The 23,296-nt window shown below is 43.8% G+C and overlaps 2 protein-coding genes across 2 annotated transcripts in view; one reads left to right on the plus strand and one right to left on the minus strand.

Moving 5' to 3' along the window:
* The window catches only part of Ccdc38 (coiled-coil domain containing 38), a 70,648-nt gene extending 54,922 nt beyond the window's left edge, over positions 1–15,726 (plus strand). Inside the window, exons 15-21 of the mRNA NM_001447180.1 lie at positions 124–181; positions 1,357–1,429; positions 4,712–4,863; positions 6,814–6,949; positions 12,362–12,567; positions 14,234–14,327; positions 14,964–15,726. Of these exons, the coding sequence (NP_001434109.1) occupies positions 124–181; positions 1,357–1,429; positions 4,712–4,863; positions 6,814–6,949; positions 12,362–12,567; positions 14,234–14,327; positions 14,964–15,077 (833 nt within the window). The 3' untranslated portion in view covers positions 15,078–15,726. The remainder of the gene's footprint in view (positions 1–123; positions 182–1,356; positions 1,430–4,711; positions 4,864–6,813; positions 6,950–12,361; positions 12,568–14,233; positions 14,328–14,963) is intronic.
* On the minus strand, positions 15,674–22,376 carry Snrpf (small nuclear ribonucleoprotein polypeptide F). Its single transcript, NM_001126091.1, has 4 exons — positions 22,202–22,376; positions 20,654–20,779; positions 16,651–16,715; positions 15,674–16,156 (listed from the first exon to the last, which is right to left on the minus strand). Exons 1-4 carry the CDS (start codon positions 22,202–22,204, stop codon positions 16,090–16,092), a joined length of 261 nt encoding a protein of 86 aa, NP_001119563.1. The 5' UTR covers positions 22,205–22,376; the 3' UTR covers positions 15,674–16,089.
* Positions 22,377–23,296: the final 920 nt, after the last annotated feature.

Genomic DNA, 23,296 nt, shown 5'->3' on the forward strand with positions numbered 1-23,296 from the left:
TGCACTGACCAGAGCTTCCAACAGGCACATATTAGTGCACATCGGGCGACAAGGACTCTAACAGTGTTCTCCTTTTCCTCTCCCATCACACGTGGCATGACCTCACCTGGACATTCTGAACAGGAGGAAGACGTAGGAAATCTACTTTGGGCCAAGACTCTAGGAGGTCATCCGTGTTAGCGTATGTTACAAACTTAATGAATTCTGGTGAAAAATGTGAATGACTTTTTAGAAGATAAGTCTCTTTAGCATTCTGTCAACAAAGTCCTCATCTCCAAGCCTATTGTCACATACAGTGGAGTAGTGGTGGCTCAAGTCTGTGCACTCCCGAGATGCCCCAGAATTCTGCTCTCTTTATAAGGACCCACTGCCCCAGTCACTGGAACCAGTAGATCCCAGCCCCTTGGGTCTCCTCTTCTAGCTATTCCTATAGCCTGTGCACCTTCAGATTTAACCCCTCATTTACCTATCGAAGAAGGACCATAAAGCATTTTTATTTACTTCTGTGCTTCTTCCCTAACTTGATTATGAATTCATTATTTTATAAACTGTTCATTGTCGATCTTAGCTACACAGAGGTGCTTTGAGGAGATATATGACTGTCTCGGTCAGGCATGGTAGCCTCAAGGAAGGGTTCTGAGCTAAGACTACCATATCTCGCAACAGGGATCCCGTGCCAAACCATAGGGCAATGCCTCAGCCAGGATATCAACCTCGGCTCAATCAAGTGCAAAATGCCACCACTGGATTCTCCATGTCCCTTTGTGGTTACATCCACATCCTCTTCCCCTGGCAGCCCCTACTCTGTTCATTTCTCTGGTTTTGTCGTTTCAAGAATGCAATGTAAGAAGAATCATGCAGAATATAATCTTTAATAATAATTCCCAAGAGATCCAACCATGTGAGACCGTGAGCAGTTGGTTCTCTTGTCGAGCAGTGCTCTGTGGTCTGAACATTGTGTCCTTGAACTGTTCACCCCCTGGTTTCTAGTTTGGGGCTATAGTGAATGTTTTATGTATCTGGGTGTTTGGCCTGCATGCATGGTGAACCCTGTAATAGGGGCTGGTGACATCGCTCAGTGGTTAGAGCACTGGCTGCCCTGGCAGAGAATGTGGGTTCAATTCCCAGCATCCACATGTTGGCCCACAACACAGGCTCTTGTGGCTTCTATGAGCACCAGGCATGCACATGGTACATTGACATACATGCAGATAAAACACTCACAGCATAAATAAAAATTAGGTAAAAAACCCCAACTTTGTGATAGTTGGGGTTCAGAGTCGATTTAGGGACAAAGACAAACATGTTAACAGAAAATTACTCAGAAATGGTTTCTTTCCCTTTTTTCTTTTACAGTCGGCCTGAGAGCATTGCCTCGGAGGACAGTTTGGAGTACTTTATAGAGGACGAGATAGTGGAGTTTGATCTGGTAACCAGATTGTTTCTTAATTCTACCCGTACGTAGTGTACATGTTCACTCATTTCTCCTGCAATGTCCTGTTCCAAATATATCACCCTTTTTCCAGAAGGAAACACGATTTGATACTGTTCTTAAGACCTGTCTATTACCAATACTTGTCATCAAGCTATCTATGAAAAGCAAATATTTAAGAAGGTAACATGTCAGCCCTTTTAAGGGTGAGGCAGGGGAATCACAGATTTCAGGCCAAGAAGCTAGATATGGCAAAGCTGGCCTGTAATCCTAGCTCTTGGGAGGCTGAGGCAGAGGCCTGAGGGCCCAGGTTATCTTCAGATAGTTAGCAAGTGGGAGGCCAGCCTAGCCTACAAGAGAGGCTCCCAACTCAATAAGACAAAAACCAAATCAAAAACAATAGCAAAAACAAAATTCAAGGCCCGCTTGGACTACATAGTGTGTTCTAAACCAGTCTGAGGTCCTTAGTGAGCCCGTCTCAAAACAGAAACAAAAGCAAAAGAACAAAAAACAAATGCAAAACCTTTTGGAGAAGATAGATACTCTACAACAGCTCTACAAAAATTGTTACTCTTAGATTGTTATTTGCGTGTGGCATATGTATTGAAGTTTGCATGTATGTGAATGCATGTGTGACTGTCCATGCCCAGGGCAGAGCTGCCACTGGGCGTGTCCTGTGATTGCATTCCACTTTATTTCCAGAAACAAGGCTCCTCGATGAATCTGCAGCTCACGGATTTTGGCAACCTATCGAGCTTGCCCTGGGAATCTCCTAACCACTGGGGTGATGAGGGGTGGGTGGGAGGGTTTGGGGGGTCAGCTGCCACGCTCTGATCCTCATCCTTGCACAGAAAGTGCTCCAGCCTCCGAGCCAGCCCAGGACTTATTTTCACCCTATTGGGTAGCAGAACCACAAACATTCCTCCCTCAAAACACCCCATTACAGCTGCAAAACCGATTGCGGTCTCCCCGTCTAAATGCGATCACAGAGGCTTGCAAGGGATTGAAAGAGAAACAAAACAACCCCTACCAAACACACCCCTACCATTATTACACAGGACGTACCTTACCCAGGTCATTCTGCTTTGAAACCTGTGCTCAAACCCAGGTGGTCCAGCTTAACGTTTTCCGTGTGAAGGGCAGCACTGTTGACCATGCACATCCTGTTGGATAGCATCTTGCAAACCTGAAGCATTGTGCCCATCTAATACCCCCTCCTCTAACCTCCAGCCCCTGGCAACCATCTTTCTGTTTCTAAGAGACTGGCTATTTAAATATATAAATATTTAAATGAGCATCTTGTGCACTATTGGTCTGGATTTGGGGGCGGGGGCTTTTTCACTTAGCATGATGGTCCTCCAAGCTCATTTAGATTATGCCACAATGGGGCTAGGTAGCAAGCAAATAGGTACAGTACTTGCGTTGTGTGGTAGTTTGAATAGGAATGGCCCCCATAGACTTGTGTGAATGCTTGACCCATAAGAAGTGACACTATTAGGAGGTGTGGTCTTGTTGGAGGAGGTGTGGCCTTGTTGGAGGAGGAGTGGTCTTGTTGGAGGAGGTGTGGTCTTGTTGGAGGAGGTGTGGCCTTGTTGGAGGAGGAGTGGTCTTGTTGGAGGAGGTGTGGTCTTGTTGGAGGAGGTGTGGCCTTGTTGGAGGAGGTGTGGCCTTGTTGGAGGAGGTGTATTGTGGGTGGGCTTGTGCTCTTATAAGCTGCCCAGTGTGCCTCAGTCTCTTCCTGCTGCTATGTATCCAGATGCAGAACTCTCTGCTCCTTCTCCAGCAGCACTATGTCTTCCTGCATGTTGCCAAGTTTCCCTCCATGATGAAAATGGACTGAACCTCTGGAACTGTAAGCCAGCCGCAATTAAACGTTTACCTTTATAAGAGATGCCTTGGCCATGGTGCCTCTTCACAGCATGACCTGATTTCCAGACCCAGAATCCATTATAACCCCCCCCTCAAAAAAAATCAGGCATAGTGCCACAAAGCTTATAATCCTAACACCTGGGAAGCAGAGACAGGCAGATCCCTGGGGGTTGCTGGCCAGTCAGCATGTCCTACTTGGTAAGTGTCAGGCCTGCCAAAGATTGTCTCGAAAGAAAGAAAGGAAAAGAAAGAAAGGAAGAAAGGAAGGAAGGAAGGAAGGAAGGAAGAAAGGAAGAAACCAGATGGGCAGTGTCTGAGAAACCACACCTGAGGCTCTCCTATAAGCCCCAACACTGTGGCATGTGCACACATAGCTGCACACACATGTGCAGAACCACACAAATGCACTGTAGAAGAGAATGTCTCAGACCGAATAACATTCCATTGTGTGTATCTGCACTATATTCCCTTTATCCACCTATCTATGAATATTTTCTGTTGTGTCTGTGTCATAGCTGCTATAAATAATATGAACACATGTATTAATGATATATGTCATCTTTGAGAATGCTTACATAAGGTAATACATGTTCTTAAAGAGCCAGGACCTATCAAATAATTACCTTGAGAGGAAATGACCCTCCATCAGTCTCTTACCTCTCCCTCCCATCTTTCCTCCCACTTCTCTCTCTCTCTCTCTCTTTTTTTTTTTTTTTTTTTGGAGCTGGGGACTGAACCCAGAGCCTTGCGCTTGCTAGGCAAGCGCTCTACCACTGAGCTAAATCCCCAACCCTCCACTTCTCTTCTAATAAAGCCTTTCTCCTTTCTTCCTTCCCTCTTTTCCTCTTTAATATCCCCCACCTTTCCCCAGACCCCAAATTATCTCTTTCCATCTACCATCTCTCTCTGGGAACAGGGCTCCTTTACAATGTTCTCTGCCTCCCTCGTCCTCCAAACTGTTGTGTGGATTCAGGACATTTCCAAAAACATTTGTCTTGCAAGTGTGGTCCCCAGCTCTTGCTGGGAGGGTGGGGTCACCACTGCAGACCTTGTGACATCTGCCGAGATGTGATGTCTTTGGAGATGGAGACTAGTGGAAGAAAGTTAGGTCATTGGAGGTGTGTTCTTGAAAGGGAAGAGGACCCCTGGTGCCTTCTCTCTTTACCTCTTGGTTATGGTGAAGTGGCTTCCACCATGTGATCCTGACACCGTGTACTCTGCCAGTATGCATCTAACCAATATATATATAGTCCCAGGGCAAAAATAAATAGTCCCTCGTTAAAAGTTGACTTCTCCAGTAGCTTGCCACAGGGGTGGAGACCTGATGAATGACAGCCCCCCTCCCCATACTGTCAGACAAGTCACATGAGCGCATCTGTGAAACTCTTCTCTTCCCTGTTGATTGATTAGATGCCAGAGATCTATTTCAAGGAGCCGGAGGAGTTACTGCAGGTCCTCACGGAGCTGGAAGAGCAGAATCTCACCTTGGTCCAGTATTCCCAAGATGTGGATGAGAATCTCGAAGATGTCAACAAAAGAGAACGATTTATACAGGATAAGATGTGAGTGGGTTCTTCTTAGTCAACAGTTATTAACCAGAGACCGCATCCACTCATGATGGCTCCTCTCCTGGTGTGGGCTGGGGTTTGACTTAAGAACGATTTACATGATGATGGGTACAAAGGAAGACTGACATCTGGACAGACTAGGCTGGTTTCAGTTTAACTTTCCTCCTGCCTCCTCTCACTCTTTGAAGCTTTTTCCTAGCTGGAAAGGTGGAAATGGCTCCAGGACAGCTGTCGCTGGGCTACCTGTCACTACAGATTGAGGGGGTCATGAATGCAATTTCCATGGGTGTGACTCTCCAAAGTGACTCTCTGTGATTTAAAATACTGTCTTGTTCCATAATGTATCTATCAGCATAGCAGGCCTAGTACAGAGGAGACCAGAGTCCCAGGCTACCTCTGCCCTAAGACTACAGTTTTGAGAAGAGCCTCCGATTATAAAGAGTGAAGCCTTGTATCCATCAGATTACAAAAGGTGTAGGCCTGTTTGGAATAGTTGTCTGGGTCAGAAGACGGCAATCTTTCTTCTTCTTCTCCTTCTCCTCCTCCTCCTCCTCCTCCTCCTCCTCCTCCTCCTCCTCCTCCTCCTCCTCCTCCTCCTTCTTCTTTTTCCGGAGCTGGGGACCGAACTCAGGGCCTTGCGCTTGCTAGGCAAGCGCTCTACCACTGAGCTAAATCCCCAACCTGACGGCAATCTTTCTAAGCAATTAGGTTAAACTACATTTAAACTTCAGAACCAATTTGCCCAGAAGGCAAGGACCTGAGACACAATCCCAGTTTCTTCACCCAGCCTGAGTGTGTGTGTGTGGTCCTCCAGCCAGGATGGGCGTGTTAGGAGGGGAAAGGATCTATGTCTGAATCTTTCTCTGGAGATTTTTTTTTTTTTTTTAATGAGAACTGGAAGGCAAGCTAAGCAGACATATCTATCTTCCCTGAACCTGAGGCTATTCTGGTGATCAGCCACATCTGAGGACATCTGGGGGTCCTGGGGGGCCACACACTGCTGTTTTCGGTCTGGAGGTTTGAGGGGATCCACAATACTAGAGAAAATGTGTTCTAATGGAAATTAACACCTGCATGTAAGCTTTTATTTGCTTCCTGGTGACTTGACTGGAAGGCTTGAGAGATGCCTCAGGGGATAAAACAATTACTGACCAAGCATGAAAACTTGAGTTTGAATCCTGGAACCTGCACAAAAGCCAGACCGCAGTAGTGCACACCGTTAAGCCCAGCACTCCTAATGGGAGGCAGAGACAAGAGACTGTCCAGAAGGCCATGGGCCAGACGGTCTGGCATTTGCCAAAACAGAACCTTGGGGCCACTGAGATGCTCTAGTGGGTAGAGTGGCTGGCTGCCAAGGTAGAGTTCAGTCCCTGACTCCACATGGAGAGAGAGAGCCGGAGAGAGCCAAGTCCTCCAAGATGTCTGTGACTTCCGCATAGGACATAGCATCCACCCCCCCCCCCCACTCCCCTCACACACACGGAAAGAAGGCCTTTCTCAGACAAGGTGAAAAATGAGGATTGGTACCTGAGGTTGCTCTCTTGACCTGTGGGCGAGCATGGTGAGCACAGGCCCCACTCACGGGCATGCATCCTCCACCTCACCATCTCTTCTCTTCCTCCCTCCCCCTCCTTCTCCCCCATCCCCCTCCCTCCCCCTTTCCTCCTCCCTTCCCCTCCCTCTTCCCCTAACCCCTCCTCCCTCCTCCTTTCTCCTTCCTTCTTCCTCTCTCCCTACCTCTCCACCCACCCACCCCACCACCACCACTCTCACATATGATGCACTCATGCACGCACGCTTGAGTTGCACGCACTCGGGCCATGTCATCACACGCTGACGCCCTTCGTGGCTGCTGGGTGCCAGGTGCTGACAGGTGCCCAGCAAGAGGGTTGAGTCTCTCAACCTTGAGTTACGGACAGGGGTCCCCTCCTTCCTTTGCGACAGAAACAACAACATCTCGTTCCTTCTGGAGCATAAGAACATGCTTAAGGTGAGCTGTGAACGAGAGGAGGAGAAGGCTGCAGAGTTGGAGCTGAGGTCCAGGCTCTTCAACTTCGGAGAATTCAATTCCGATGCTCAGGTACAGGTTTGGCCTGCAGTAACATTTTATTTTGTCTCCTGGTAATGATCTGGCCTCCCTGGGTGCTGAGCACTTGACTCGGGGAGAGGCAGGGCCACCCAGAAATTGCCAGGGTGTGGAAAAACAGGGTGGAATTAGTTTGTCAATGCGAAACAGTTGATTTGCGAGAGAGCAACCATTTAGACTGACCCTGGGGCTCACGCAAAATGTTGTTCTATTTATTTCAAATGGCCCCTCTGTGTTGGTGTGTGCTTGTGTGATGCAGTTCGCTGCCTTTAACCGTTTGGGTGGTAATTCGTGTGACCACTGACAGAAGATAGTAAACTTACACAGGTAACCCTGAATGGAGAACTGGCCCAAGCACTGAGCCTAAATGTGTGTCAACTTCTTTGGGCCTAAATAGACTGGCTTACCTCCCAGCACCTGTGACACATGCTAACGCCCGTATTTTATTGACAGGTTCCTCTTTCCCAGCCGCATCCAAAGCCCTCCACCAGGGACCGTCCTAACTTCTTGTTAGTGAGCTCAGTTCAGTGCTCCCTTAAGTGTCAGTGCTCAATAAATGTTTGTTGAATGAATGACCACGTTAGTTTTCAGATCCACAAGACACGCCAACCACCACTGCTGTTTCTTGGAATGCGAATCCAAAGCCACCAAGTTGGGGCTCACACCACATTGACCGCTGCGAACTTGATGTTTAGACAGAGGCGGATCGAGGAATGGGCTGCGTTAGGAAACGTGACCAGCCTCCCCTACCTACACACAGGCAGGATTACTTACAAGCAAAAGCTTCGGCAGGAAATGTGTTGACTGCAGCAGCTCAGTTCTCCGTTTTTGTTTTTAATCAACCATTTCTTTTAAACGGTGGTACACTGTACAAAAAGACTTGCCGCCTAACCGTCCTGAGTGCGCAATTCAACGGCATTTCAACCTTCATGTAGCATAACTGTGACCACGGGGCTGCTTCCAGAACCTTTCCGTCACCACTTAAGCATAAAGCTGAACGTCTTGACCACTTTTTAAAAGGTACAGTTTGGTGGTGTTAAATCCGTTCACATTGCTTTGCAGCCAATCTCCAGAATGCCTTTCATCTTGTACAAGAAAAGCAGCACACTCTTTTAACGCGAGCTCCCGGTCCCTTCGCTGCTCACCATCTGCTTCTTTGACTCTCTGAGTTCAACTCTTCTACAGGTCTCATATAAGTGGATTTGAGCAGTGTGTGTCGTTTAATGTCTAGCTTGTGTCACAAAGCATCATGTTCTCTGGGTTCATCCACACCGTGGCGTGTGTCAGGACTGTGTTGAATATTCTCTCTTCTGCACTGTACTTTGCCTACTGTACCAACTGACACTCACCTGATGGACGCTTGTGTTGTTTCTATCCAACTCTTAAATAATTCTGAAGCTGATCAACTGTTAAGTAAGAGATAAATTATCTTTGCTATCTAACGGTATCCATACCACAACCAAACCACTTTAATCTCAGTTTTAGGGTAACTATTGGGGGCGGGGAGGCATCTTCAATACTTTTAAACATTGAGTCAACCAAGAGAAGGGAGAATCTAGTTTGTGAAAAGCCCAGGGCTCAATTCCCAGAGAACAGAGACTTGATTTAAAAGTTCCTTAAGGGGGTTGGGGATTTAGCTCAGCGGTAGAGCGCTTGCCTAGCAAGCACAAGGCCCTGGGTTCGGTCCCCAGCTCCAAAAAAGAGAAAAAAAAAAAGTTCCTTAAGATATCCATAAACTAACAATCATAAGTATACGTTTGTACAATTTGCAGGCACACTCTGGAGAATGGGGTTAATAACTTATGGTCTTTCAAGAATATACAGTGTGGGATATGGAGGGAGAAAAAAAATGGGAGAATTAGAAGGGTTTTGTTTTGAGGATCGTTGTTAGGCAGCATCTCATTATCCAAAGCTAGCTTCAAACTCACTGTGTCCTTGAGGATGACCTTGAAGCTCTCCTCCTGCACCACCCCTTTGAGGCTGGGATTCCAAGCATATACCACCACACCCAGTTTCATGCAGTTCTGGGCTACCTCACACACACAGTAGACTAGCAGTAACGCAGAGGTTCTCTGCCTTCCTAACGCTGTGACCCTTTAATACGGTTCCTCATGTTGGGGCAATCCCCAACCACAAAGTTATTTCTGTTGCTACTTCATAACTGTAATTTTGCTACTGTTTTGCATCGTAATAGAAAGATCTAAAATGCAGGATATTGGATATGAGACCCCCATGAAAGGGTCATTCAGTCCCTTGAAAGGGTCACAGGAGACCCACAGGTTAAGAACCAGTGCACTAAACCAATTAAGCTGCACCCTCACCCAGGCCCAGAGAAAACTATTATATTCTTCTTAGTTTTCCTGTTTCCTCAACCCTATTTTCTTCAAATCTTAAAATATACAACACAAAATCCTTTATGAATAAACATAAATCCCTAATTTTTAAGTCCCCCACTTCAGATTTATTAAGGACTATGAAGGACACCTAATTTTGGTATCCATAAATAATTAGGGAATTCAAACCTACAACAATGAGTATTTTTATTCTTTTAAAACATCCACAAGCTAGACAGTGGTGGCACATGCCTTTAATCCCAGCAGTTGGGCCGCAGAGGCAGGTGGATTTCTTAGTTTGAGGTCAGCCTGCTCTACAGAGTGAGTTCTAGGACAGCCACGGCTACATAGGAAAACAAAAACAAACAAACAAACAACCCCTCAAAACCTTCACAATTACAAAGGCATTCAATCCTTAAAATTTTCCCAATTCAATATTTTTAAAATAAAAATTTAAACTCCAAATTATCATGAGAAACATGTAAATAAATTTATCTCTTGAGGAATCTTCTCAGAGTGAACCCAGCCCCCGGCAGGCCACAGATGGTGAATAAATGACTCCTACAGGAACCCCACCCCAGTCTCTCCATCCTCAAAAGTGATCACTGTTCTGGTTTCTCACCATCAATTAGCTTTGCTGTCTTGAACTTCATAGAAATGGAGTTATGCCCTCTAATGGCTTTTCCCTCTCATAATGTTTATGGCATCCATTCACGTGGTTTTCAGAGGCAACGATGATTTGCTTTTAGAGACCTTGGAATGGAATGTTGGCCCCTGGTTCGGTTAGCTGAATTTGGTTGTCTCTAGTTTTATGTGTGTGCGCACTGAAGGAGCTCCCGAGGTTCAGTTGGGAACGTGCATAGTCAGTACACCACAGAAAAGAGGATGGATTGAAGTACAGACTGCTGAGAAAGAACACGTGATGACATCCAGACAGCCCTCCAGTTTGCTCTGGTCCCAACAGGTCCCGTTCACTGTCAACAGACACCTGAGTTACCCTGGTACTCAGTCTTGGATCCATCTTCCTGCCCACTGGCCCTGGTGAACTCAGCCTGCTGCAACGGTCTCCAATTTGTGTGGTTCTGGTCTGAGCCCGCCCTCTAGTGGCAGGTTAAAGGACCCATTTGCCCATCTCTCCTGCCTCCTGCCACGGTTTCCTTTGCCCTTTAGCTGTATTGGACCAGGAAGTCATCCTCATTTTCATAGTAAGCCATCTTCCTTCATTCCTTCTCTTAGTTCTTAATCTGTTTTCATCTTGTAGTTCCCTCTCCTGTTTAATGAGGGGACTAAAAAAGACAAAAAAAAAAAAAAGAAATAAAGAAAAGGCTCCATCTAAAGTCTCTGTCCATCCTTGACTCTGTGTTTAAGTCTCTTTCCATCAAAAAGGACATGTTCCTACCAGTTTTTCTTAAAACGTGCATTAAATACTTGAAATTCCCATGTACATTAGGGCAAAATAACTCTTTTCTTCAAGAAAAAAAATATAACCCAGGTGGCCTAGCCCAAGCTGCCCCACTCTTGTGGCAATCACTGTCCTAGCCCATGTGCTAGGGTTACAAACATAAGCCACATCTTCTACCAAGATTCCTCCTCCTCCTCTTCTTCTCTTCTCATTTTTAATACAAAGTGTGTTGCCCCCTTGGTGGGGTTCTTCGATTTCTTTCTTTTTATATTTGTCTGCCCTTTAGCCATCTCCAAGATCTCTAAGAAAGTGCGGAGGTCTATAAATAGGAAACAAAGTAAGCGCTATGCTAGAGGAGGAAACTGTGGCAAACAGGATTTATGGTTTACTTTTGTTATTTTATTTCTGTAAGTTTTAAGTTTTAAAGGGAAAGGCTGTCCTTTTAATATAAATGAAAACAAAGTATTTAGAAAGCGAGAAACTAGGAGCTTTGTAATAAACAGGATCTTTGGAACATCTGTTAAAGCAAGAAGTGGGAGCAACAAGCTGTTGGAAGTTGCAGACCTTGGCTTTACGTGATGGCGGCTGTGAGGCCTTTATGGTTCCAGGATGGGTCTCCCCAGTGGAGGGAGTCACATCAGCCTTGGGTGTGTTTTTCTTGACTTTATGGTGATTCTCATCTTCTTGAGCAGAAGCCTGTAATCATGAGGCAGGAACCTTCATGGAAATCGATTTACTTTGCTGAGAAGTTTATTGAGTTTCTTGACGAATATCAGACAGCCAAAGCCGATATCGGATGACCCCTTTCATCTCCCAAGTTACATTATCTACCAGCTCAAGAGACTGCAAAATCAAGTAAAACATCGAAGTGTCGAGGTACAGGGATTGGCGGGCTTCGGCCTAAGTTTTCTTTAGATTAGATTTACAGCAATGGCTTCCCTGTGAAGATCTCAAAAATTAAACTCCTAAAAGGCTGTTCGGTCAGCCTAGGAATCTGTTGCTTGTACACACATTTCTCTGAAAGCATTCATTTATTCAGCAAACATTTATTGTGTGTAGCTATGCACAAGGCACTGTTTTAGGTGTGCACAGTAACATAAGCAGTAGTCCCTGCCCTCCAGCCCCCCCACCTCAAGACAGGGACTGGGCACATAAACACCCATCAGGCGGCAATATAAGCTTTTAGTGAGTTTAGTACAATAAAAAATGGGGCAGGGGCACATTATGCCATTGGTGGTATACAGTGATTTGAAATGTGTGTTTTCTGTACTTGGAACATTTAGGGAATCTGGTCAACAAAAACCATTCAAACCAAAATTACTTTTATACACATACTTGTATATACTGTATATATTTTAATACAAGTCAAGGTGTCACTGTAATAATGACCTGACTATAAATTACAACACAACTATTTCCCTGCTACTTGTTCTCACTGATTTGTCTTTTGAAACATTTATGGAGCAGGTGGGGTGTAGCCCAGTGGTAGAACATTTGCTTACCATGTGTTAGGTCCCAGGTTCTATCCCCAGCACTAGATGATGATGATGATGATGGTGATGGTGACGCTTAAGAGCTTTCCACTTGTAACAGTAGAATGGAATTTTGCATTTACTGACATCGAGCCACCACATAGTGATGGAACGTTTTCTGCTTTTTTCTTGCGCTCAGGAAAAGCTGATAGACTCACTTAGTAAAAAGATTAACCAAGTCTACAGAGTCTGCATTGGAGATGCTGAGGTTGGCAGTCTGAACGCAATTCAAAAACTGGTCAAAGTGGAGTCTCGCCTGGTGGAGCTGAGCGACCTCATTGAATCTATTCCCAAAGAGAACGTGGAAGCAATCGAAAGGATCAAACAGAAGGAGCGACGGCAAAAGTACTGTGACCGTCTTCTCCTCCGTACAGTGAATGGCTGTCTTAAGTGGCATAAGTCCCACTCTATTGTCTGCAATCTCTATATGGCAAGCATTGCAAAATGGAGATGCAGTGGAGTTAACTCAGCCCTGCCCTCCCATAGAGAATGTTCTTAGGAAATAGGAGTGTTATCGTTACTATTTGTAATGAGCACTGTGACCCGAGGACTGGGTAAATACTATGTTTACCAGAGACAAGCGACCTAATTAGGATGGGGGACAGAGGGAGTCTCAAGTCATATGAACATTTCTTTAGGGCTGTCGTGTAAAGGAACTACACTATGGTGAAGGGTCTGTCCTTAGATGACCACAAACGACTCTCTCTATAAAGGAATGGCAACACTTAGGTGACACTGTGTGACGTTTAGCTGGCACTCCCACCCCCCCACTCATTTATCCACAGACCTTACATGACTGAAACCTTAGACTGACTTGAAGGTCTTTATGGTCATTTTGTTTGGAACGGTTATCACTGTAACATAGCTGCCACTATTACATGACAATGTGACAAGCAATGTTCATGGTCTAGCAAAGGGAACTATAGAGGCAGATGAGCATTGTGGCTCCAGGCATGAGCACGAAGCCTGCCTGCTTGCCTTTTAGCTACAACTACTGTGACCTACAGGAGGGATCAAATGTCTAGTCTATTTCACTGTGTTTTTAAAAAGAAGTCACAAGATACGGTAATTACTTCAGAGGGGTGATGTATCAAACTAACAATATAAAATCATTGAATATGCTTGGAAGATACTAGCCATTAATATTGTTACATTACTGATGCAGGGAGGGTATTATTTCTCCCATGTAAAAATGAAGGTGACTCGGACAGCTCTTATAACACACTTATCTAAGCAGAGGACAACTCCTTCCAAATGACCTCAGGCTCCTCACAGTACCAGGGAGTGCAATTACAATTTGTTTTCAACAGTAATATGCATACAGTTCCAGTTGTCAAAGAACTTTTTCCTCCAAGGGTTAGAGCAACCTTCCTAATGATCCAGCCTTCATAGGTCTTCACATTGTGGTGACCCCAACCATAAAATTATTTTCACTGCTAATTTGGCTAGTTATGAAGAGTAATGTAAATTATCTGATACGGAACATCTGATATGTGGCTCCTGTGGTAATGAGCCACAAGTTGAGAACTGCTTGGTTTAATGGTACCTAACAAAGCACCCAGTTCTGTACAAAAAGGGTTCAGGAGACACTACCATTCCCTGAAAACACTGGGATGTAGGTAGCTACTGCCTTGTCTGGAGTCTGTGCCTACACTAACAGGCAGAACTGGCTTATACTGGTCTTAAACTGAAGGCATCATTCAAAATGATCTGAATAGTTTGTGGCAATCGATATACTCGGGTTATGTGCACACTTCCCTGCCTTTAAAGGCAGGTCAAGGGGGTGGCTAAGATCTAAAGTGGCTATGGTACAGAAAGTGCCTGAGCAGGAACTGAGGGAGAAGTATTTCTCCAAAATGTTGAAATCAAATGCCTTCCCATTGCCTGAATATTCAGTCATCATCATGGAAATCTTGTATTTGGATCGTTCATCTCCAAACAATAACAATGTAGATGTTTCACACTTCATGATTATAGAACTTCTAATAACTCTCCTCTTCACCTATGACAGGCTTCGTGAAGAGAAGATGAGAGAAAAGCAGAGACACCAGGAGGAGAGGCTAAAAGCTGCTCTGGAAAGAGCAGTGGCACAACCCAAGAAGAAGGTTTGTCTTCTACATAATAGGCCCCTGTCCCAGTCCCACATGAGAACTGTCCTCCTAGAAAGGCCATGTCCTTCTGAGCCTCCCATGACAGCAGAATATGGTGTTTCCCTTATGCACATGCCCAAGTCACAAACACTTCACCTGTAAGTGCAAAACAGAAAGCAAAGGGAGACTCCCCTCCAGAGAAGGGGCAGGCATGAATTACAGTTTCTTAGTCCTTCTGATGAAAACACTTCCAACATCCAAGAACACTGATGTTTAAAATGGTTTTCTCAAAATTGGCTCAACAAAGCACCCTCTTGTAACCATGGAAGAAATGCAGGTACAGCACTGAGGAATGCAATGTTAACATCCAACACTGCTTTCTGGAACAGCCATATTTGAGCCACATGCTACTTACTCAGTGACTTTTTGTAAATCTCTCCACTGACCATAAAAGCTAGCTGCTACCTCTTGTATACAATGGGCAACTTGCCAAGCAACGTTGGACATCTGCTAGGTTATACCAATCCCCTGTACCCTATTTACTAGTTTAAAACATTTGGTTCTTGTAAAAATTCAAGTAAATAGTGACATCATACATACTGTGAAAGAAAAGTTATGCTAAAGAAAGTTACTTTATTTTTCTTTTTTCAGTTGGGAAGACGACTTATCTACCGGTCAAGACCTCACTCTGCTAACAAACATGAGCTACTTTTAATTGGTGATCCGAGATCAAAGTCACAGGAGGAGGAGTATTTTTTTAGTTGAACAGGATCCTGAAGACACTTATTAGCAAGTTTGTATGTGGATGTTGGCTCTCAGTGATGCACTACTGAGCTAACAGATCCCAGGGATGCAGTAGACCTTTACCTCAAAGCTTACAGGATAGGAATAGCAACCGTTTTCTGCTGAGACTCTTTATTACTCATTGGTACCATTCGATGAGCTAAGCAATATTAGACTTTAGGCTGTCCCTGTTGGAGACATACATCCAAAGTCAATTTATTGATATAAAATGAAATGGAACTTATAGTAGAATGGCCCCTCAGAGCATGAGAATCTTAATCATATTTTCTAAAGCAGTAAGGAAGTTCACAGCTTTGAATATACACTTTTAAAATGTGTTATTGTTAAAACAACTGGACAGGTTTAAAACTTACAAACTGATAGCCTATGGTCTCAGAACAAACGTGAGACTGGTTTTACTTAGCATTAAGCTCTGAAAACTTTATCAGAAAACTTTTAAGTGAACAAAACCAAACACCTTCAGCCTAAATATCAATTTGTATTATGCTCTATCTCCATAATTATTTCAATTTTCATGTTTTGCCTTAGCTACAATATATACATTATTTAGTCTGTATCAATATAGAAATAACATAATTTATTAATAAAATATATATTAATACTAAGAAAATATTTAACTTTATACATGTTAAGGGTGGTTTGGAAACGTTAAACAACACAGTTGCTTTGAAGAGGTCTCAGTTAATATAATTACAAGGGCTGAAACTCACCTTAAGAAAAATTATGAAGCATAGAGCCATCCTTTACAGAAATAAACACACAAGCCAGCCAGTGGTGGGGTTACAAAAAGAGTCCCCTGGAATGATACCGGGTAGCTTTTCAAACATTAGTTCTAAGAAATCGTTCATCCATTGTTTCAGCATTTGCACTTTGCTTATGTCTGTATATAAATAGTCCACAAGTCAAATTGAAAAAAAACCCCAATCTTTATTGTATAGAAATACATATATATAAAAAAAAAAATTCCAAGATGCTATTCTCTCATCTCCCCATCTTCCTCCTCCTCTTCGACACCTCTGATGTAGAGGACATTATTACACCTGTAAGAGAGAACACAGTCCATTCTGAGCTGCGCTCAGAACCCACGCATGATCAAGTCATCACTGCTCCGTCCTGACACTGCTCACTGAACTCACAGCTCATCAGTCTTCCTGTTAGTCCTAGACAGATGTTTTAAAAGCACACCGCACGTATTTTTACCACCATCATCACAATTTCATCTCTACAACTTAGAATGTAGGTGGTCACTGATGTGGTCACTGATACTGGACAATGAGTACAACAGTCGGACCCACTAAATTCAAATCTAAGCCCCTATAACCCTGAGAGCCGGGAAGTGTAGATCAACAGTAGGAAAACCTCAGTTAGAAACTGAAATCTTCCAACACGTTAGCAATTTCGCAGGTTTCTGAGGTCTAGTTGTAGAGTACTTTTTTTTTAAAGTAATCTACCAAACTAAAGGACTAAGTTATTTAAGCAGATATTTCTGAGGTTCGTTAGCAACTCCTTTCACACATACAAATGAGTCTGTTACCTTATTAGAACTTCACCCAGATGTCCAGACAATGCCCCATCTATGTATTCTTCTGTATTTGCAAGCTTTAGACAAAAAGAAAAAAAAGATATTAGCATAACTGCACAGAAGGAAAGAGTGCAGCATCCCTCCCTACTCCTGTTTAGAACCCAGTAACTGAGACCACTCCACACCAACAACTCAAGCTGTCTCCACAAACAGTAATTACAAGATCAGCTTTCTATCACTCTTGTATCTTTGGACTTCATGTATTCATTAAGACATGCATGGGTATAGAACTAACACATAACAGAGCTTGTTTCAAAGTTGTTAAGCCTTTTAGATGTTATTTTTATCTAATATCGAAGTGTTTCTTAAATTTTCTGAAAATTCAGCTCTAAAGAACCAGATAGTAACTTTTAAAGCAAAACATTCTGAATCATATTAACGTGTCCAAATGGGTGTATAAAAGCTATGGCTAAAATATATTAGCCAACAATCAAACCAAAAACTAAGATTTTAAAAATCTTATGTACTCTATGTTGGGGGGAAGATCAAGAATGATCTTTAGGGTTACTTTGGTGAACTCTATTCTAATTTTAAATTAGAAATCTTTAGCTATCATTCCTTTAAAAATGCCGTATGGGGTCATGAAAGGCAGAACAAGAGAAGGAAGTTTCTTTCATAAGTAGGAGGTGGACAAGAAAAAGAAATAGGTAAATGTGGCTGGCATAAAGCATTTAAGACACAGGAGCTGCTTCTCTGGAGGAAAACAAAGCAACCTGAGAACATGTCACTAGAATAAATGTTTGCAAGATTATTTTGTACATAATTCCTATCAGAATTGTATGCATTATGTATGTATGTATGTATGTATGTATGTATGTATGTATGTATGTATGTATGTATGTTATGTTTTTGAGAAAGGGTTTCTGTGTAGTTCTGGCTGTCCTAGAACTTACTCTATAGACCAGGCTGGCCTTGAACTCAGAGATGCACCTGCCTCTGCTTCTGATTGGTGGGATTAATGGTGTGCATCATCACCACTACCCACCATAAGTAACTACTTTTGACATGTCCCTAACACTTAAATGGCTTCTATGTTTTACTACGTGAATGCCCCAAAGTTTAGTGCTTACTAAATCCAAAGGCCTCACTACTGCTGAAAGGCTCTCAGGGACTGCCAATCCAAACCTCCCACTCTGGTCTTTTGCTGCACCTCAAACACAAGCACACCCCCGCAGACAGACACTTTCGCCTGCTATTCCTTCCAATGGAGAAAATTTTGTCCCAGATGTCTCTTTGAAGGCTAGGCTGTTCAGCACCAGAAGTGGTAACCCTGGTTGTGCTTTACCATCGTACTGTGCACCATCCCCAGTTATCTGTGGTCCATAACCATCTCCCACCACTGAAACAAGCTCAAGGATATGGACTTTATTTTGCTCACTGGTATATTCATGGCACCAACAGATAAACATTTGGCTGACTGAAGCAACTCAAATTGGCTCTCTCAGAGATACATTTGTACCTCAGGGGCTATATTAACTGCAAGATCAACTATTAGATGGTTTATTTTTTTCAACAGGGTCTCATGTATTCCAGGCTGGATTGCAGCTCCCTGTGAAATGAGGGTAGTGTTTTAATCTCTGATCTTCCTACCTCTCTCACCGGCTTTCATCACCACACCAAGGGACAGGGATGGGACTTAAATCGCACCTTCTGTGGTTTTCAACGTACTCATACAATTGAGCTCTCATCCCTTATCCACATTATTTCCAGCACCACAGGCACGCCTTCCAGACTTTTCTATAGCTTTTGTGAATAACTCGTTTCAAGAATTTTCCAGACCCAAACCATCAGTATTCTCATTAGCTGGATTTCTGGTTATCTATCCACCTAAGTAACCTTTCGAACCTGGGCAGAAACTACAACTAAACACAAAAAAATTAAAAACAGGCAAAGTGGTGCATGCCTTTAAGTTCAACACCTAGGAGGCTGAGGCAGGCAGATCTCTAAGTTAGACTACGTAGCATGTTCCAGGTCAGCCACGGCTACATAATGAGACCTTATCTTAAAAAGTACAAATAAATAAATGGGTGAAGGGTGTGAGTAACACATTTCTTCAAAGATGATAAGCACATAGTTAATAAACACACGAAAAGGTGCTCAATGTCATTGGGGAAATGCAAACGAAAAGGAGGCACTTCCTCAGATCCAGGAAAATAATATTTTATACACTAAAAAGAGGACTCTCATATAAAACAAGTGTCAGTGCAGATCTGAACAAACAGTAACTCTTGGGTAACATTTGAAGGAATCAAAACCACACAGCTGCTATGTAAAACAATTATGACAGCTACCCAAAAACAATAAACGATGAACCAGCAATCCGACTCCAGTGTATGTGCTCCAAAGGGTTAAAAGGAGACTTGAAAAAAAGGCTTATTTGAGGCTGGGGAATTGGCCAGAGGTCAAGAGCACTTGCTTCTTTTCCAGAAGACCTGGGTTCAATTCCCAGAACCCACGTGGTGTGCACAACATCTGTATCTCCAGTTCCAGGGTGCTGAATGCCCTTTTCTGAATTCAGTGGGCACCAGGTACACACATGGTACACTGACACACTTGCTAGAATAGCCATAAATAAAGTGAAAAAGTAGAAATAAAAATGAAAAGGCTGAGAATGTGGCTCAGTGGTTGCCTGCTTGCAAAGCATGTACGACGCTCAGGGCTTGATCTCTAGAAGTTCAAAAACTGGACAGACGGGCTAGAGAGATGGCTCAGCAGTAAAGAGTACTGACTGATCTTCTAGAGGCCCTGAGTTCAATTCCCAGCAGCCACATGGTAGCTGACAACCATCTGTAATGGGATCTGATGCCCTCTTCTGGTGTGTCTGAAGAGAGTGACGATATATATATATAATTAATTAAACAACTGAATAGACTAAAATGTGTTATAGCCATATAACATGGTATTATTCAGTCCTGAAAAGCAATGACTTCTGATACTCTATAATATAAATGAATCCTAAAGTCATAATCACACCAGACAAAAGGACAAAAAGCCTATCCCAAAGTATTCATGGGGGGTTTGTTCCAGGGCCTCTCAGAGGACCAAGGGTGTTAGAGCTCCTTGTTTCAAATAGCTAAGAATCTGCATATAACCTAAAGTCCTTCATGTAATTTCTAGACTAATCATGACCCAGCAGAGCGGAGAAAACAAAAGGACTATCTCTTGAGCACAGACAGAATTTCTCTTAAGAATTTTTGATCTGAAGCTAGTTGAATCTAATACATTCCACCTACAGGAGGTACCAAGCATAGATAACTCAGAGAGAGAGACCACTCAAGCGTGGGCTGGATTACAGGTGGTCCAGGAAATAGGGAGTATTTTTTTTTCTTTTTTTTCGGAGCTGGGGACCAAACCCAGGGCCTTGCGTTTGCTAGACAAGAGCTCTACCACTGAGCTAAATCCCCAACCACAATAAGGGAGTATTTTTAATGGACAAAGAGTTCCACTTGTTGAGTCCCAACGCCACTGCATTACAGTGAGTTTCAGGCTATCCTTTACTACAAAGAAAAAACTGGCTGACTCGGCTGAGGAGACTAAGCAAGAAGCATAGTCAATCATCTGTGTGTTCTATGGAAAAATGCTTTTAGTGAATTACTTTCATGTTTTACAATTCTTTAAAGCACTTTAAAATTTCCCCTTGAAAAATTCTTTGAAGAAGGACGTGCTGGGAAGTTTTGCTTTCCGTAATAAACTAGTTTTTCTTTCTGGTATTAGAGACCAAATAAATGTCAGAGCTCTTCTCTCTTCGGCTGCCAGGGTAGTCGATGACTGGGCTCTGGTGGAAGTGCTCCTGAGAACATCCTCCCTACTTCACACTTTAGTCCCGACTCCGCCTTCAGTTGTCAATTTAACTGTGCATTCTCAGCAGTTCTCCGAAAACCTTGGAGGATAAGGTAACAGTAGAAACCCCGCTCTCGGTAGGAGCAGCTGCTTACACTGCTCCTCCTCAGCTTACCTGCATGTTCATGTAGCCATCAACGGAGACCAGGTAGCCCTTGTACTCCATGCCCCACTTAAGTTTCACCATCACTGGCTTTCCTGTCAGTCCATTGAGAAAAGGCTTGGGATTGAGGGGTAAACTCTGTGTAAAAACCAAAAGCAGCATTTAACAATTTTTGCTTAGCTCAGCTTTTACCACCCACTCTCCACTGAAACACCAACCAAGACTTTATGGCATCTACGTAGGGCAAACTCTTGATTCGATGTCACTTTATAACTTGTTGGAGAGTGTCTGAGAGAAATTTAAATACCCATTTAGTCAACTTCATAGCCCACCGACGGAAACAAAAATATGAATTATGCAAGTGAGCACTGAGTGACAGGTGGTGGGTGGGGCAAGTATGTAGCACTGGTTGCTTAAGCCAGCTTTGCCAAAGGGACAAAAGCCCCAAATATCTACATGACACTCACTATCCAAGCTCTAACAAAATAAAGGTAAAGGTACAAGGTGATCTCTGCAAACATAAAACACAATTCAGGTGAGAGATTCCTAATGCAATCATATCAAGTTTATCCTACAAGAAGTATTCCCTTTAAATTCATAACCTTGCCCACACCCCAATCTACTTACACATCATCCCAAAGGATCTTGGAGGGCACAGGGTCTACTGAGTAGGCAACTTATGTTGCCTACAATTTATTATCCACAAACCAACTACTATTTAAAGTACTTGACAAGTCATGTAGTTATCTTGGCTTAAGAATGCTCCAATGATCTCTCACTGCACTTGACATTTAGCCTCATACTTCCTAACAGGCGTTGAGGTCCCAAGCTTATCTCAAAGCCACTGTTGTTGCAAGTAGCGGTTAATTCTTGTCAATTCCAACTAGTCAAGCCTACATTCTAGTTAAGAGTTCGTGTGCGAAATACTCTTCCACCAGCGCTGTCACTTAGAATTCTGGTTATATGCCACCTTCAGGAGAAAGGCGCTCCTCCGCAGCGTTATACCAATGCGCCTTTCAGAGCATGCTGTCAGCTTCCTGCTTAGCGATCACTACTTGTAATTGCTTATTTTTGCTATCATTTGACTGCCTACCTCCCACACCTGAGAAAATTCAGGATCTGAATTAGCACCCCATCTTTCTGGCACCTAAGAACCGTATTTAATGAATGGAAGGGTAGCCTGGGTGCCTAAGAACCGTATTAAATGAATGGAAGGGTAGCCTGGGCTTTCTGTCCCAGAGGACAATCTGCTAAGTTTGCAAACATCAAGGAATGAAGGCGCACTGTGGAGCGTGCTAAGTAGAAAATAAAAACTCGCTTCAGTTTACTCCTACCCTGTGGCTACACCTTAGGCTCTGGGACAAACAAAACGGGGTAAGACGGCTGGGGATCTCGGAGAAGGGAAGGGCTCCAATGCACGCACAGCAAGGCCTCGGAAGCGGGGAGGAAGAGCGAGCGGCCGGCCGCGCGGCGCCTCATGTGGATGAATGGAAGGCATAGCGTGCAGCCGTCCCCGCGAGGCCACCCGTCCTCTAGCCCTGCGGTGCTCATCCTCCTTACCATCGCGAACACCCGCGAGCGCTGCACCCCAGTAGCCGCCGACCCCGCCGCTGCCCGCCCCTCGTGACTGGAGCAGCTGCCGCTACACCACCGAAAGGACGGGCGCTAAAAGAAATGGCCGCCAAAAGGAGGCGTAACCTTTCACCTCTCGCCTCGTTGTCTAGGCTTCGATGATTGGTCACCAAAGACGCACTTGATGATTGGAGGAAATGGAGGTACTGTCTCCTAGCAACCAGAGGTAAGGCGTGTGTTTGTGTCTTCCGCGCAAGTTCCAAGTGGGAGAAATTGAGCGACCCCAGATTTCTTTCCTTCAGGACAAGTAGAAGCTAAATGCCCTGGAGAGCGGACGTGGTTTCTTTAGCTAATGAAGTTTTAATCTGTCCTTAAGTTGAGAGAATGAGATCGGATTCTGGAGGTCTCTGTTCATCCTCCCATAGCTCCAGCACTTGGGGAGTACCTCTAGCAGGGTCCCCTTTTACGGGACTGTTCTTTATTCTAGATTGTCCACTTCCCGGCTTTTAAAGGAAGCCGGGAAGCAGGACTACGAGAGTGATAGTGAAAAGCACCCAAGTAGGTCTTTACAAAAGTTGAAATCAGGTCAAGTTTGGTCTGGGATACTGTGAATACTGTGGTGGCCTCTTGTCGTTCTGGTGTCTAAGCATTCCCAGGGGAGGTCCTTTTACATGTGTCTGTAAATAAGGATGTGGGAAATTATTGACTCTATCACGGGTTAATCTCTCTGATGAAAAGATATCGATCAGAGTCCCATTTAATCTCCCCATAATCTCAACATTTCAGATACGGTTCACTTGTGATATGAAACCTGTGTAAAGAAAAAAAAAAAAAAAGAGGTACTTTTTTTCCTTTCTTGGGAGATCTAACCCTCTATGAACCTGAACTTTTTTTTTTTTGGCATGGATTCTCCAAGTAACTCAAGATTTGAGATCGGCCTAGGCCTAAAGATGGACATTTATATAATTAAAGTATGTCGACATGTGTTGTCTCAGCGGAGAACAGCACGTCTTATTCTTGCAAAGACCCGGTTCGAATCCCAGCACCCATTTGGTGATTCACATCCATCCAGTACTTCATATG

This window comes from Rattus norvegicus, chromosome 7 (assembly GCF_021556685.1).
Source record: "Rattus norvegicus strain SHRSP/BbbUtx chromosome 7, alternate assembly SHRSP_T2T, whole genome shotgun sequence".
Classification (NCBI taxonomy): Eukaryota; Metazoa; Chordata; class Mammalia; order Rodentia; family Muridae; genus Rattus; species Rattus norvegicus.